The sequence below is a fragment of the Candoia aspera genome, chromosome 4, assembly GCF_035149785.1.
Source record: "Candoia aspera isolate rCanAsp1 chromosome 4, rCanAsp1.hap2, whole genome shotgun sequence".
Taxonomy (NCBI): domain Eukaryota; kingdom Metazoa; phylum Chordata; class Lepidosauria; order Squamata; family Boidae; genus Candoia; species Candoia aspera.
The window spans coordinates 100934159-100946819 of NC_086156.1; the positions used below are offsets into that span (position 1 = coordinate 100934159).

Below are 12661 nucleotides of genomic sequence, written 5' to 3' on the forward strand. Positions count from 1 at the left end.
CAGAAAAAAAATATTCCTAATATATTTAATACAGTTGCTTGATTGAGTTTCTCTCTAGGGAGTACACAGATTCATTGGCAGGTCTGGATAGGGTTCCCCTGCACTCCTTTCCTCCCCTCCATCTCCCCTGCAAATTGCTTTTTCAAGAGCCATTGACATATATTTCAAATGACTTGAATGTCGCTGGATCTATTTTGGTCCTTAGGCTTGAGATGAGCCAGATGTGCCGGGCTCTGGATATTTATACCAGAGGTTGAACAAAGCACCGCATTGATCTCATCTCAACAGAAGCTACACAAAGCGTATTAAATTGTTATCAGCTCATCACATGTTTCAAATAGGAAAAAGAGCTCCTTGTAGGGAATCTCTGCATTGCTTCACCACACGTCTTTTCCTGAAGGGGAGGGGTGGGAATCCCCTCTCCCTGCAGGCCAGACAGGCTCACCTGGCCAAGGCTGCCTGCAGCTCGGCCTCCTTCTTTGCCAGTGCTTGGCGGAGTTCTTCCAGCTGCTGCTGCAGCTCCACCACCTGCTCCTGCAGGTCACCTGCCTCCCCATCCAGCTTCCGCTTCAGCTTCTCCAGCTCCTGACGCCCCTTTTCTTCCTTCTTGAGCCGATCTGGAAGGATGTGAGGAAAATCAGGCAAAAGGAAGGACCCATCGTATTTTGGAGAGGGGCCAAGAACTACACAGCTCAGACCATTATCAAAGCAGGATTTCTCAACTTTGGCCACTTTAAGATGGGTGGACTTCAACTCCCAGAATTCCCCTGCCAGCCATGGTTGCCAAGGTTGAGAACCACTGGATCAAAGCATCTGTCTACCTGAGCCCAGAATTGCTCTACTTCTATGGGAAATGGCTCTCTAGGACCCCTTTCTCTATCTTCCTGCCAGAGATGCTCTAGAACTAAACGAGGAACATTTTACATGCAAGTTGTGTGGATACTGGCTGAGATGCCAAGGGATGAGGGGTGGATGATGCCTACTTTGCCAGAGCACAGGTCCATACTAAATATAATCTGGGCAGCCCATCACTGCAGACAGCTTTGTTCTCTGGCATACCTTCCATGTCAGCTATGACAGCTTCGTATTTGTTGCGCAGTTTGGACAAGCTCTTCACCTTCTCTTCCTCTTCTGCCATATGAGCGGTGAACTCGGACAGGCGTTCCTCCATCAGCTTCCTTTCCTAGTGGAGGCAATAACCAGAAAGGGAACAGAACATATGAGGTTGGGCAACTGGAAAACAAAACTTGGCTAATCTCTCAAGCCTCCTATTGGTCAATGTCCAGGCTCTTTGTTGGCCTCCCACCAAAGCCCTTGAATGCAGCTTTCATCTCCCTGTAGGGCTTTCAGTAACTCTACAGCAGATTTCCCCACTGACCATGCAGTTACGAGAGCTGTAGTCTATCATGTTTGGAGGTCATCACACTGTAGAAGGCTGCACAAGATTTAAGGAATTTGTGGTCTCCAAGGGCATACTGCTCTGCACTAGCAGTAACAGCTTGAAATCCAGGCACCTTGAAGACTGCTTCCCCCAATACCACCCCACTCATGATTTCAGATCAGCTGGGAAACCATGTTTGTGGTCCCACCAGTGGCCTGGCTCATAGTGCAATGGTCAGGGGTAGGACCTTCTCAGGGACTGTGCTCCAGGTATGGAGTCCTCTCCCAAAGAGATGTTCACTTGGCTTCCATGCTCTCTTCTCTCATAAAGCAACTGAAGATAGCCTTGTTTGTTCAAGTGCCCAGCTAGGTAGCAGTAACTAACCAACCCTTTCTGATCTAGGAAAGTTAAACAGAGATATAGTCCTTCTTAGTACTTGGAATGGTAGGCCATCAGGAAATCCCAAAGATATAGGCCATCTTGGGATTAAAAAAAAATCCCAGAAGGTGGTAACAGCAAACCATCTCTGCACGGGTTACCAAGGAAACTATGCAGATGCGTCCATGAGGTCATCAGGAGCTGATCTCAACTCAAAGGAGAGCTTCTTTTACTTATGGTTCAGACATTTAGAGGTCAACCATTCCTCTAGGACCAGGCTGCCTTTAATTCTGTCATTGGTTTATTTTGTTTTTCTTTCTTGTTTCAATCAAGAACTTGTTTTTTAATGTTCGTATATACTCTTCTTAAGCCCTGTTGGTTTTCTTTAAGACTTTTTCCCCCTTCTCTTGTAAGCTGCTCTGGTCTCTTCTAGGAGGAAAAGCAGCACCAAAATAAAATGGAAGGAAGGAAGGAAGGAAGGAAGGAAGGAAGGAAGGAAGGAAGGAAGGAAGGAAGGAAGGAAGGAAATACTAGTAGGCTGTAAATCACTTTCCTTTTCTAGCACACATCAGTCTGGATGACCAAAAATATACCCCTTATTTAAGAGGACACGATAGGTGGCACACTCCAGCGCATACTTATTTTACTTCATGGCAAGACAGAATGTCCACACTCACTTTGTGCAGCTTGGAGTTTTGGTCTTCGAGCACCAGCAGATCTTCCTCCATTTTTTTCAGCTTGGCTTCTGTGCTGACTTTCTCCAGCTGCAGCTTTTGTCGGGCAGCCTCCTCTTCTTCCAGTTGCTCTTCAAGGTCCTACCACCAGAAGAATCATGAAACACCCAAAGTGTCGTATGGTGACACTTGTGAATCAAGTACTGGGTTTTTCTAGATACATTAAATAGCAAGATTTATTTATTTATTAAGCAAATTTGTACGGCCTCCCAACTTACACACGGTGACTCTGGGCGGCTTACAGAATTAAAACCCACAGTATAAAAACCGGTCAACGCCCCACCCCTGCAGCGGCTACAACACAATCAAATCAACCGCTTGATCAGCTCCATCTCAATCTGGGGTCCCCAGGCCCGCTGACAGAACCATGTCTTTAGGGCCTTTTGGAAAAGCATCAAGGTAAGGGTTGGAGATTAGTAGAACTTTCTAAAGTTGTGGTGGTATTTATTCCACTGGAGGGTTAAGATTATGTTTCGTTACAGGTAGTCCTTGACTTCTGACGACAATTGGGACCAGAATTTCTGTCACTAAGCGGTCGCTGAATGAATGAATGGTTGTAAGTCGAGGACTACCTGTACTGCCTCTTCCCAACTGGTGAACTCCAAATGTGTTAGACTACCATTTCTTTAATCCTCCAGCCAACTTAGTTATTGGCCATATTAGCTGAGGACTGCTGGAGTTTAGTCCAACACACATCTGGAAGGCACCAAGCTGGGGAAGGCTGGATTAGAGTGTGGGACTAGACCTGATTCGAAGTCCTGCTTAGTCATCAGTTCAATGGGCCACTATGAAACAGTATTTCTGCCTAACCTCACATCATTTGTGAAGATACAGCAGATAAACTATGACCTTCACCATGTGCTTTGGAAAAATTAAAAAAAAATGTCATTAATATCCTACAAAGCTTATCTGAACAAATACTTTTTGTCACCTTCTCAGAAAGGGCCTGAACCAAACAAACCTTTCTAGGAAGGAAGTTTCAAATACCCAATGCCAGCATGAAAAAAAAAATCCCTGTACTTTGTAATGAAAGATCTAGGTACGACTATGGTTACGTATGCTGAATGTTTTGCCACTGGAAGACTGACGTCTGCATCAAACTTACAAAATCAAGCAGGCTTAGCACCTTCTATTTTTGCCCCTCTTTTCAGCCACCCTGGTTCTCACACCTGAACATGCTGTTGCATTTTCTTCTTGTCCCCCTGCAGCTGCTGGCATCGCTCCTCCTCCTCTTCCACCCGAGACTCCAGCTCATGCAGGATGTCCTCCAGTTCTTGCTTCCGAGCGGCCAGCCGTGCCCGCATCTCCTCGGCTTCAGCAAACAGCTCCGTCTCAGCCTGCAGCTGCTCAGCCAGGATGGCCTTCTCCTCTGAAAGCTGCCATGGAAGTGGGATCAAGAGGACCAGGCATGAGGTTCATGAAAACTTTAGTTCAGAGCACCACGATGCATGGAGCTGCTCTGCCATTTAAGCATCTTGGGGGAAGGTCTTCTTCTACCTTGCCTCCTGAGGTCCTTTTGAGCTGGAAATGAGGCATGAAAAGCCAAGCCTGTGTTCTGCTACCAACCTGCCGACCCCCCAGAGAAGACACTGGGAAGAGAGTCTTTGGAGTACAGGGACTGGGACAGAGACAGGCTGAGAAAGTGGAGCATAACTTTCACATAATGAGAGCTGATGCAGGAGAAAGGGAAGTGAGCAATTAAGACCAGGGATAATTAAAGTAAGTAGTAGAATTAACTTCTACTAGTGGAGTAGAAGAGCCCCGTGTGGCACAGAGTGGTAGGCGGCAGTATTGCAACCAAAACTCTCCCCGTGACCCGAGTTTGATCCCAGCAGAAGCTGGATTCTCGGGTAGCCAGCTCAGGTCGACTCAGCCTTCCATCCTTCCGAGGTTGGTAAAATGAGCACCCAGCTTGCTGGGGAAGGTGACGACTGGGGAAGGCAATGGCAAACCACCCTGCTATAGTCTGCCAAGAAAACGTCACGAAAGCGGCATCCCCCAAAGGGTCAGACGTGACTTAGTGCTTGCTCAGGGGACCTTTCACCTTTCACCACTGGAGTAGAAGTTTGAGGCAGAATGCTACTGGAACCTAGAGAAACTTAGAATTGCTTAGCATACCTATGATGGCATGATCTGAGAGACAGCAAGAGAGGAGGCCCTAAGAAGAACAATGTCATAGATCAAGTGACCAGGGAATGGGTAAGAGCTCCAACTGAAGGTAGAAAAGAATCGTGCATTGGAGGGGAGTATGGCTGGTTCTCAATTATTCCTATTCACCTGTTGGTATTTGTTTTCCAGCTCCTTAAGGTCCAGTTGGGTTTTTGTGTGTTTCTCTTGAACTTTCTGCAGCTCTAGTGCCTTTGCTTGCATCACCTCATCCTGGCGTGTCACCTGCAACAGGGGCTTCACCTGGGGAAAAAACACAGGGGTTGAGTAAACAAAACTGGGGGAGGCGGTGCAAAATTTCAATCTAGTGTGCCGCCCCAAGCTTATTTCCCTTCGGACTGCATTTCACGACCACAAGGGGGCAGGGAAGTGGCAGAGGGCCAGGGAACTGTGCAAAACTGCGCTTTTACTGTATACCACGGCTTTTCCAAGGATTTCACTAGCTTTCTCAGACACATGCAGATTAGGTTTCCATTGCCTCCTTTTGAGATTTTTTTCTAACTTCCCAGTGTAGCAGAGTTACTAAAGAAGTTCCCTTCTACGCAATCTGTGAAAGGATAAAGTAGTCCTGCCCAAGGAACCTTATATTTGGAGCAATGACTTTTGGCCCTAGAAATCTGTGAGATGTTTGATGTGTTTCAATTCAGTAGCAGTGAAATGGCTAGCCCAACTTCTGATCGATCGATCGGTCTGTCTACCTACCAACCTATTGTTCAGAAGCCACTCAATGTGCCTTTTCAGAAATCCATCCACTCCCGTCTGCTTTCCCACTTTTCCTGTCTGCTTTCCCACTGTTCACTGCCCAGTCTTGCAGTGGTATGATCTCCCATCCATTAACAGATGACTTTTTCCAGATCTAACCATTCTGACCCACCTTGGTAAACAGACGCCACCACTGCCAGTGGCGCAGTTTGAGGTAGGCTGCACAGTTGCGTTGCATGACTTTGAGGGCGCTCATCTGCTGCTGCTTTTTCATGAAAGCTCTAGGAGACGTGGGGGAAAAAAGACCATCCATGAGTCTCATGATCGCCATACCGACAGCCACGCTGAGGGAACTAAGTGTGCATGTTCTGTGACTGCAACATTTCCTGCCTTTACACCAAAAGAAAAAGTTCGTATAACTTCTATTTTATACCGGCTGCAGATTTTAAAAAGAAAAGGGGACAGGAAAGCCAATGGGGATGGGTTGGGGGAGACTGTAATCTACTAGCCAAACCCGTTAAGTTATCAATTATGGACTAACTACAAAAGAGAAACAATTTTATCTTTTAGGAGACAGTGCTGTTGCGACTCCTTTAGGGAATCAGGAAACGGCGGCTTTTCAGATGCCACCAAACTTCAAATATAGCAGCCTAACTGGTATGGCCAATGGTCAGAGCTTTTCCCACCCTCTCCCTCAGCTTTACACCTCTGATGCTCCTAGATCAGTCTCCTGCATAAAATATCATCAGACAGCAGGACAGGGAGAAGTCATGATCCGGGCATTCAGGAAGTTGGATTCCATTAGGGTAGGGAAGTGTGCCTTAGATTCTTCTGTCCATGCTTTTAGACATAGGTCATAATTCACCCCAGGCCCTGCTCAGTGCTCACTTGCGGGCTAGGTATCCCCTGGCAGCTGCCTGGAAAGACACAATTATATCTGTAATCTTCAGGTCTCGTTCCTCCTCCAGGTGAGCCAAAACACCAGCCCGAAAGAAGATCTTACTTTGGCCAATGCGGTAGAGGTTAGGGTCCAACTCCAAAGCCTTGATCTGGAGTGACAAAAAGCAGAGGAACAGAAAAGGATGAGGAACCCATTCAAAGCCTCTGGGAATGAACTAGTTTTAGCCCATGTTGCCTTGGTTGTTCCTGCAAGCAAACCTCACACATACCATACGTTCACAGGCCTGTTTTCCATCCATGAACCCTTTGGGAATGGCATTTGGCGTCAGGATCTCGTATCTGTTGAGGAATATGGAGAAACCAAGAGTTGGAAGGTGACATTTAGCCATGCTGCACACAATTTATTTTTATTTCTTTGATTTTTATTCCATCTTTCCTACACAAACTCAACTGAGCATTCCCTCCTCCATTTTAATACTCACAACAGCTACCATCATTGGGCTGAGAGACCACAACTGGCCCAAAATTCTGAGGCTGGACTTCAATCTGGCTCTCCCTGGTCTAAATCCAACATCTTAACCACCACACAGCAAAACATGAGCTATGCAAGCCTGAGAATCAACTGGAAGTCACAAGTAACATCTCCAAATTCTAGGGGCATTAAGGATGAAGATCAAATCCTAAACAACCAAGAATTGTTTGGGTCTTCCTGCATATACACCACTGTCCCCTTTTGCTGAGGGCCCATTGCCAAAACAGTGTACCTTTGGCGGAATTCCTGAAAGATAATGCGATTGGGGAATCCCTGGCGGCAGATGCGAATTCCCTCCAGGACTCCATTGCAGCGCAGCTGGTCCAGTACAAGATGCGGCTCCAGTTTTCCAGCCTATTACAGGTGTCAAGAGAATGACGTGTGAGAAAATGACACAGGAGCCACAATAGGGCCTGTTCTGAAGAATTTGGATGGGAATTTCTCAATGTTCTAAAGCCAACCACTAACAATATCGCTTCTTATTTTTCTTATTTCTTTTTCACATATATTGTCAACTTTTGTGAGACAAATGAGGCTGAAGATACACGGCTGATCAATTCTGCAAAACTGCATGGCTGAGTGAGAATTCAACCCTAGTCCTTTGATTCAAGTTGAATATTCTCATATTATATCACCTTCATTCTTTTATACTCAAAGGCCTCACACAATAGTCTTCAATACAAACACACTTATCTTCCTCATATTCTTCTTCATAGCATACAATCAAGCTGTCCAATTATTTCTCCCACCTTCAAGATTTTTTTCTCATGAGGAAGAATACTACCAAGAGGTAGTAGTCAACAATACTGTATCTTAACCAAGAATAAGCCTTCACATGTCTGTGTAACAGGAGAGATCTTAAGGTCTTCAGATATGTCTGAGCAGAAGGTATGGTCAAATTCTTTCACGGCTTCCTATTCCTGTACAGACGCTTAGTCCCAAGCCCCAAAGCCCCCACTCACTCTTTTCTCATGGTTGGGTATGATGCAGCGCACAAAGTTGGGGTTGGTGTTGCGCAAGGTTGACATAAGTTTGGAGAGAGACTCCTTATACAGCTGCCCTACAGTCCGGAACATTCCTTTCTTTGTCTTGTATGAGGCGCCAAAGGCGAGGTCTCCCATCCCACTTACTTGGTCCAGACCCACAATCCGATCCACTAGGGAGAAGGAGAAAAGGCTTTTGATTTCACAACCACTATCTCCATCCTACTCCCCATATCAAAATTCCAATAACCTATGAATTCCCTCAGTTTCCAATCTCTATCCCAAGTAAACATGACAGTTATCCTGCTGGGAGCAGAAGTTACCTCATTATCCAACTAAATTGCATTTAAAACTGCAGGTCTAGTCCAGATAGGAGATCCAGATAGTTTGGATGGGGGTGGGCAACATGGCCACATCAAACCTGCCCAGTACTCCTTTGCAGCTCCCCGAATGGGTGGAGAGGTTAGAGAGGTCACAGCATCAAAACACCCCATAAGCACTACAGCGATCTAATTTTTTTGGCCAAAAATATTGGTGCCACCCACTTTGGTGATATCATAACATTCCCAGTCGCAACCTCTGCTCTTTGGGGACTTTTTTTGTAAAAAAAAGCATGGCCCTAAGATAGTCCAGTCCTGTAAGGCTTCAAAGCAAGGTCCTTGAAGATTTTGGACAGATATCTATTCATCCCTCTCCATTTCTGACGCCACACAATTTAGATTGTAAGCAGCATGAAAACCAGTAAGTTGTAAGTGTTATCCAGCAGCAAGAAACTGATTTCTGTCATCTGTCACAGGGATCTTACAGTACTTTCCTAGTACTTAGTATCAGTTCCTAGTGCTAATAAATCATTAGTCTTCCACTATAAACTGCATGTGGAATTGCCATTTTCATTCCACACTAGGAGACTAGGAGACATTGTATACTTCTTGTGTTTATGACCTACTAAAACAGCAGTGAACAGAAAGCCTTCCCCTTCATCATTCAAGATGAATGATGCTGTACATTTTTTATTACCTGATCAGATTTTCTCCAGTAGGAAAAATGAGGAACCATCATTGGGAAACATGGCAGGTTTACAAATAAATGATAAAAAGTGTCTGAGCGATCCATGGGAATTCCACAAAATATCCTCACCTAAAAGCAGCTTTAAAACGTATAGGAAACAGACTTTTGACTAAAGAGAGGCAAGGGTACTTTAGTGAAGCAGCTCAGTCCAAAAGAGGAGAGAGTGGAGAAAGATTTTGAATTTTAATTCTCAATTCACGAACAATTTTTAAACTGACTTTCTAAAATGCCTTTACTCATCCCTATTTACATCAATGGGATTTAGCTCTGTATTGTCAGCAAATTAAATCCCTAACTGAGATGAACAGATGTATGTCTCACTATTTCCTAGGGTAGATCTCTAACCTTTCCTGACTACATGCAGGCATGTCTTGCATGTTGAAGGGAGGGAAACGTACTTTCTGCTGGAACCTGAGATGCCACAGCATAGCTGTCAAAGAAATAAACCTTCTGTATATTCTGGATCTCTGGCGACAGGACAAGACAGAAGAGGCAAGTGGAGAGAAGGGAAGGATGAGGTTTCACAAATCATCCATTATGGGACAGAAGAAGTGGGCCAAGGAAAGAAGAAAAGAAAAACAGCAAATAGCAGAGTGGTTAGTATCAGCAGTGACAGAGGTTTCAAGCACGAGAAGTTATCTTAACATACATTACGATCAGCATAATATCCTATTAACAGGCCACAAATATTATGAAGGTGAGCAGACTCAGGTTAAAGCAGGATTTCAACCCTCTTACCATCTTTCCATAGTTCAGCAGTAAACTTGTCTGCACTCTGATGAAGAAGAGTAGCCACGTTGTCATTCAAGGGGTCCATATTTTTCATGAGCCACTCATCCGCTTTGTAGTCAACCTTCCAAGGAAAAGGGGGAGAAGGAAGACACGGAAGGTCAAAATGTTAAAGAACCTCGTCAGAACTGTTTACACCAAATCCATCTAGTCTTGTACTGTCTTTTCCAGCCTTCCACATAACCAGATGTGTTGAGACTGCAACTCCGGAAATCCCAAGGGCTCCAGAAATTCAGGATTACAGTCCAGGGTGGTGTAAGGTGCTGGACTAAGGGCAGGAGACCCACTTTCTAGCCCTCTCTTACGCATGGAAGCCAGTGGATGACCCTGAGCCAGTCACTCCCTCTCAGCCCTAATCAGCATCAGGCTCTGCCACAAGCTGGCTGAAAAATAAAACCCCTCATCACATCAGCACTGATAACTTTGCTGTGTCAACTAGGCAAGCACAATACCTATCAAGGGGACCCTGCAACCAAGTGGGACAAACACTAAGAAGAAGAAAAACAACCATATAAATAGATGAAAACTGATAGAAAATCATCTGTTCTCCAAAGCAGCTGTTCTCTGGGTTCTTTAGTCCTGCTATCTCAGATTCTCTGAGTGGAGATTTAATCTGAAAGCCTCAGCTGCCATAGTAAGTTATCAGCATTTTCCTTAGTTGCTAAGACTAGTGAATCCCAACTTTGGGTCCCCAGCTCGAGTGGACTACAACTGTCCATGGCAGCTGCTCAGGCTGCCTCAAGATATGAGTCCTGGTTCAATACAGCTGAAAGGTCCCAGCGTGGAGAAGGCGGGTAAAACCAGTAAACATGGGTGGGCCAGTAAAAAGGAGGGAAGTTGCAACTTACCCTGCCAGCATAATGGATGATGCAGAAGTCAGCTTTATCCCGCAGCTGCCGGGGTTTCTGGAATTTGGGATGGGAACCTTGCTCCTGGATAACTTTTTCCACAAAGCTCTTATCAGTGGCTTTAGGGAACCAGCACTCTTCATCTAGCAGAGCCAGCAGCCCTGGAGGGTTTGCCTGGGACAAAGCGAGTTAGACCCAAACCATTAGCAAGGTTCCAAGGACAGCAGGTAATTTGGTCAGGGCATGGGGGGAAAGGCGGTAAAAAAGGAACATCAATTGCATCATGCCTAAGACATTAGGCAAACAACTGTCTTCCACTGTAGTCCTGTCTCAAGATTATTTAGAGATAAGAAAGAAGTTGATGATCCAAGTTAAGGACTTGATCTTGACCCCAACCCCAAAGAACCGTCACATTCCAGGCCATGCCACCAGCAGGAGACAAATGCAATAAAGAGGTGCAACTGCCCTTAGAGGGGAAAGGAGTTCTCTGAAGACCTGGAGGTCATCTTTCCTTTGCCCTCCACATAAAAATTATGCGGCATCCCAGGTCACTCACTGGTCTCTCAATGAGATCAATGCAGGGTTGAAGGTCCAAGCCAAAGTCAATAAAATTCCACTCAATGCCTTCTCGTTGGTATTCCTCCTGCTCTAGCACAAACATAGTGTGGTTGAAGAGCTGCTGGAGCTTTTCATTGGTGTAGTTGATGCAGAGTTGTTCAAAGGAGTTCAGCTGAAGACGGGAGAGAGTGGAAGAAAGGAGAACCTTCAGATGCGGTTCAACATATGGTGGGAAGGTCATGCACTTCACTGTGTTTTCTCCTTATGAATCTACTGATAGGTCAAGATAAGCCCCTTTGTCATTCACTTTGCCAGCTAAAGTTAAGTGGGTGACAATGCCCAGAATAAGGGTATCAATGGAGCTGCTGAAAAGTAGAAAATTCCATGATTAACTATTACTGTTGCTATTGAATTATTATAATTCTGTTTTTAAATCTATGTATTTCTTGCTTTTTACAACACTGACATTAATCCTTTCCTTCCTAAGACATTATTTGATTGTTGTGAGCCACCCAGAGTCGCTGAGAGTCAGGGAGCATACAAGTCTAAATCATCATCATCATCATCACCTCTACCTGAAGCTTCTGATGTTCCTAGTTGAGATCATTCACTGAGGACATTCTGCCTGATAAATTTACTGTTTATATCTTCTTTCCACAACCTAATGCCTTCTAGTTATGTCTCATGGGAACTCAGGTCCAAAGTACTTGGGAGGGTATCAGGTTGGAGAAAGCTGATTTATATTTATTAATACTAGAAATGTATTTGAGCATCCTTCTAGAAGAAAAATACAGTTCAGACTTGTGAACTATTACAGAAGGGAGGATACTGGTACAGAATCATTTTTTGTAGGAACAGACTTAGTGCTTAGGTTAGTAAAAAATGAGAAAACTGTGGCCCTTCGAAGGTTCATGAACCATTGCGTCCAGCACGTGTTGGCCGAATTGGCTGGGTTGTTGGAAGCTGTAACATGCCACTCTAAATCCAACATCCCATTTCCAGGAACTTTCAACAAAATACTTCTCCAAATGTCACTTGCAGAACATGAAGGTAATGGTGAAATTGGTCTAAATCCTCTATTGGGAAGAACCACAGCTCTGAAGGAGGAAAAATTGTTCTGCTGAATGTGTTTAGTTAAAGAGAAGATCAAAAACAACAACAACATTTCAAGGAAAAGATGGAAAGCAGGCTCTGCAGATTTACAGTATTCATATAAATCAAAACGAGCAGTGAAAGAGGAAGAAAACAACACTGGAGGTCTTGGCTAGCAGATCCCCCCTCACCTGAAATATTTCAAAACCTGCAATATCCAGAATGCCAATGAAAGATGCCCCCTGGCGCTTGGTACGATCCAGTGCACGGTTGATTCGATGCACAAGCCAGCGGAAGAGCCTCTCGTAGGTAGCTTTAGCCAATGCTTCAACAGCAAAGTCAGCCTAGGAAGGGAAGGAGAGGTTGAGATCAAACCAGGCTCGTCTTGGGCCGGGTATTCCATTTGTTGTTGTTCAGTCGTTAAGTCGTGTCCGACTCTTTGTGACCCCATGGACCATAGCACGCCAGGCCTTCCTGTCCTCCACATATGTGTTATCTTGGCAAACCCTCCTTCAAGTGTTCCTCATGCC

General features: G+C 45.0%; 1 protein-coding gene across 5 annotated transcripts in view; it reads right to left on the reverse strand.

Annotated features, from left to right (window-relative positions):
- Window positions 1–12661, reverse strand: part of LOC134495671 (myosin-10-like) — a 54849-nt gene that overhangs the window by 22157 nt on the left and 20031 nt on the right. For 4 of the 5 annotated variants that reach the window (XM_063301253.1, XM_063301250.1, XM_063301251.1 and 1 more), the window contains 14 exons: window positions 12323–12475; window positions 11038–11211; window positions 10482–10655; window positions 9583–9697; window positions 7756–7949; window positions 7026–7147; window positions 6531–6600; window positions 6250–6410; window positions 5534–5642; window positions 4771–4902; window positions 3663–3869; window positions 2437–2574; window positions 1060–1183; window positions 446–617 (listed from right to left, as the gene is read on the reverse strand). In XM_063301253.1, the coding sequence (XP_063157323.1) occupies window positions 446–617; window positions 1060–1183; window positions 2437–2574; window positions 3663–3869; window positions 4771–4902; window positions 5534–5642; window positions 6250–6410; window positions 6531–6600; window positions 7026–7147; window positions 7756–7949; window positions 9583–9697; window positions 10482–10655; window positions 11038–11211; window positions 12323–12475 (2045 nt within the window). Of the gene's footprint in view, window positions 1–445; window positions 618–1059; window positions 1184–2436; window positions 2575–3662; window positions 3870–4770; window positions 4903–5533; window positions 5643–6249; window positions 6411–6530; window positions 6601–7025; window positions 7148–7755; window positions 7950–9242; window positions 9312–9582; window positions 9698–10481; window positions 10656–11037; window positions 11212–12322; window positions 12476–12661 lie in introns of all 5 variants that reach the window. The other variant, XM_063301248.1, reaches the window with a different exon arrangement.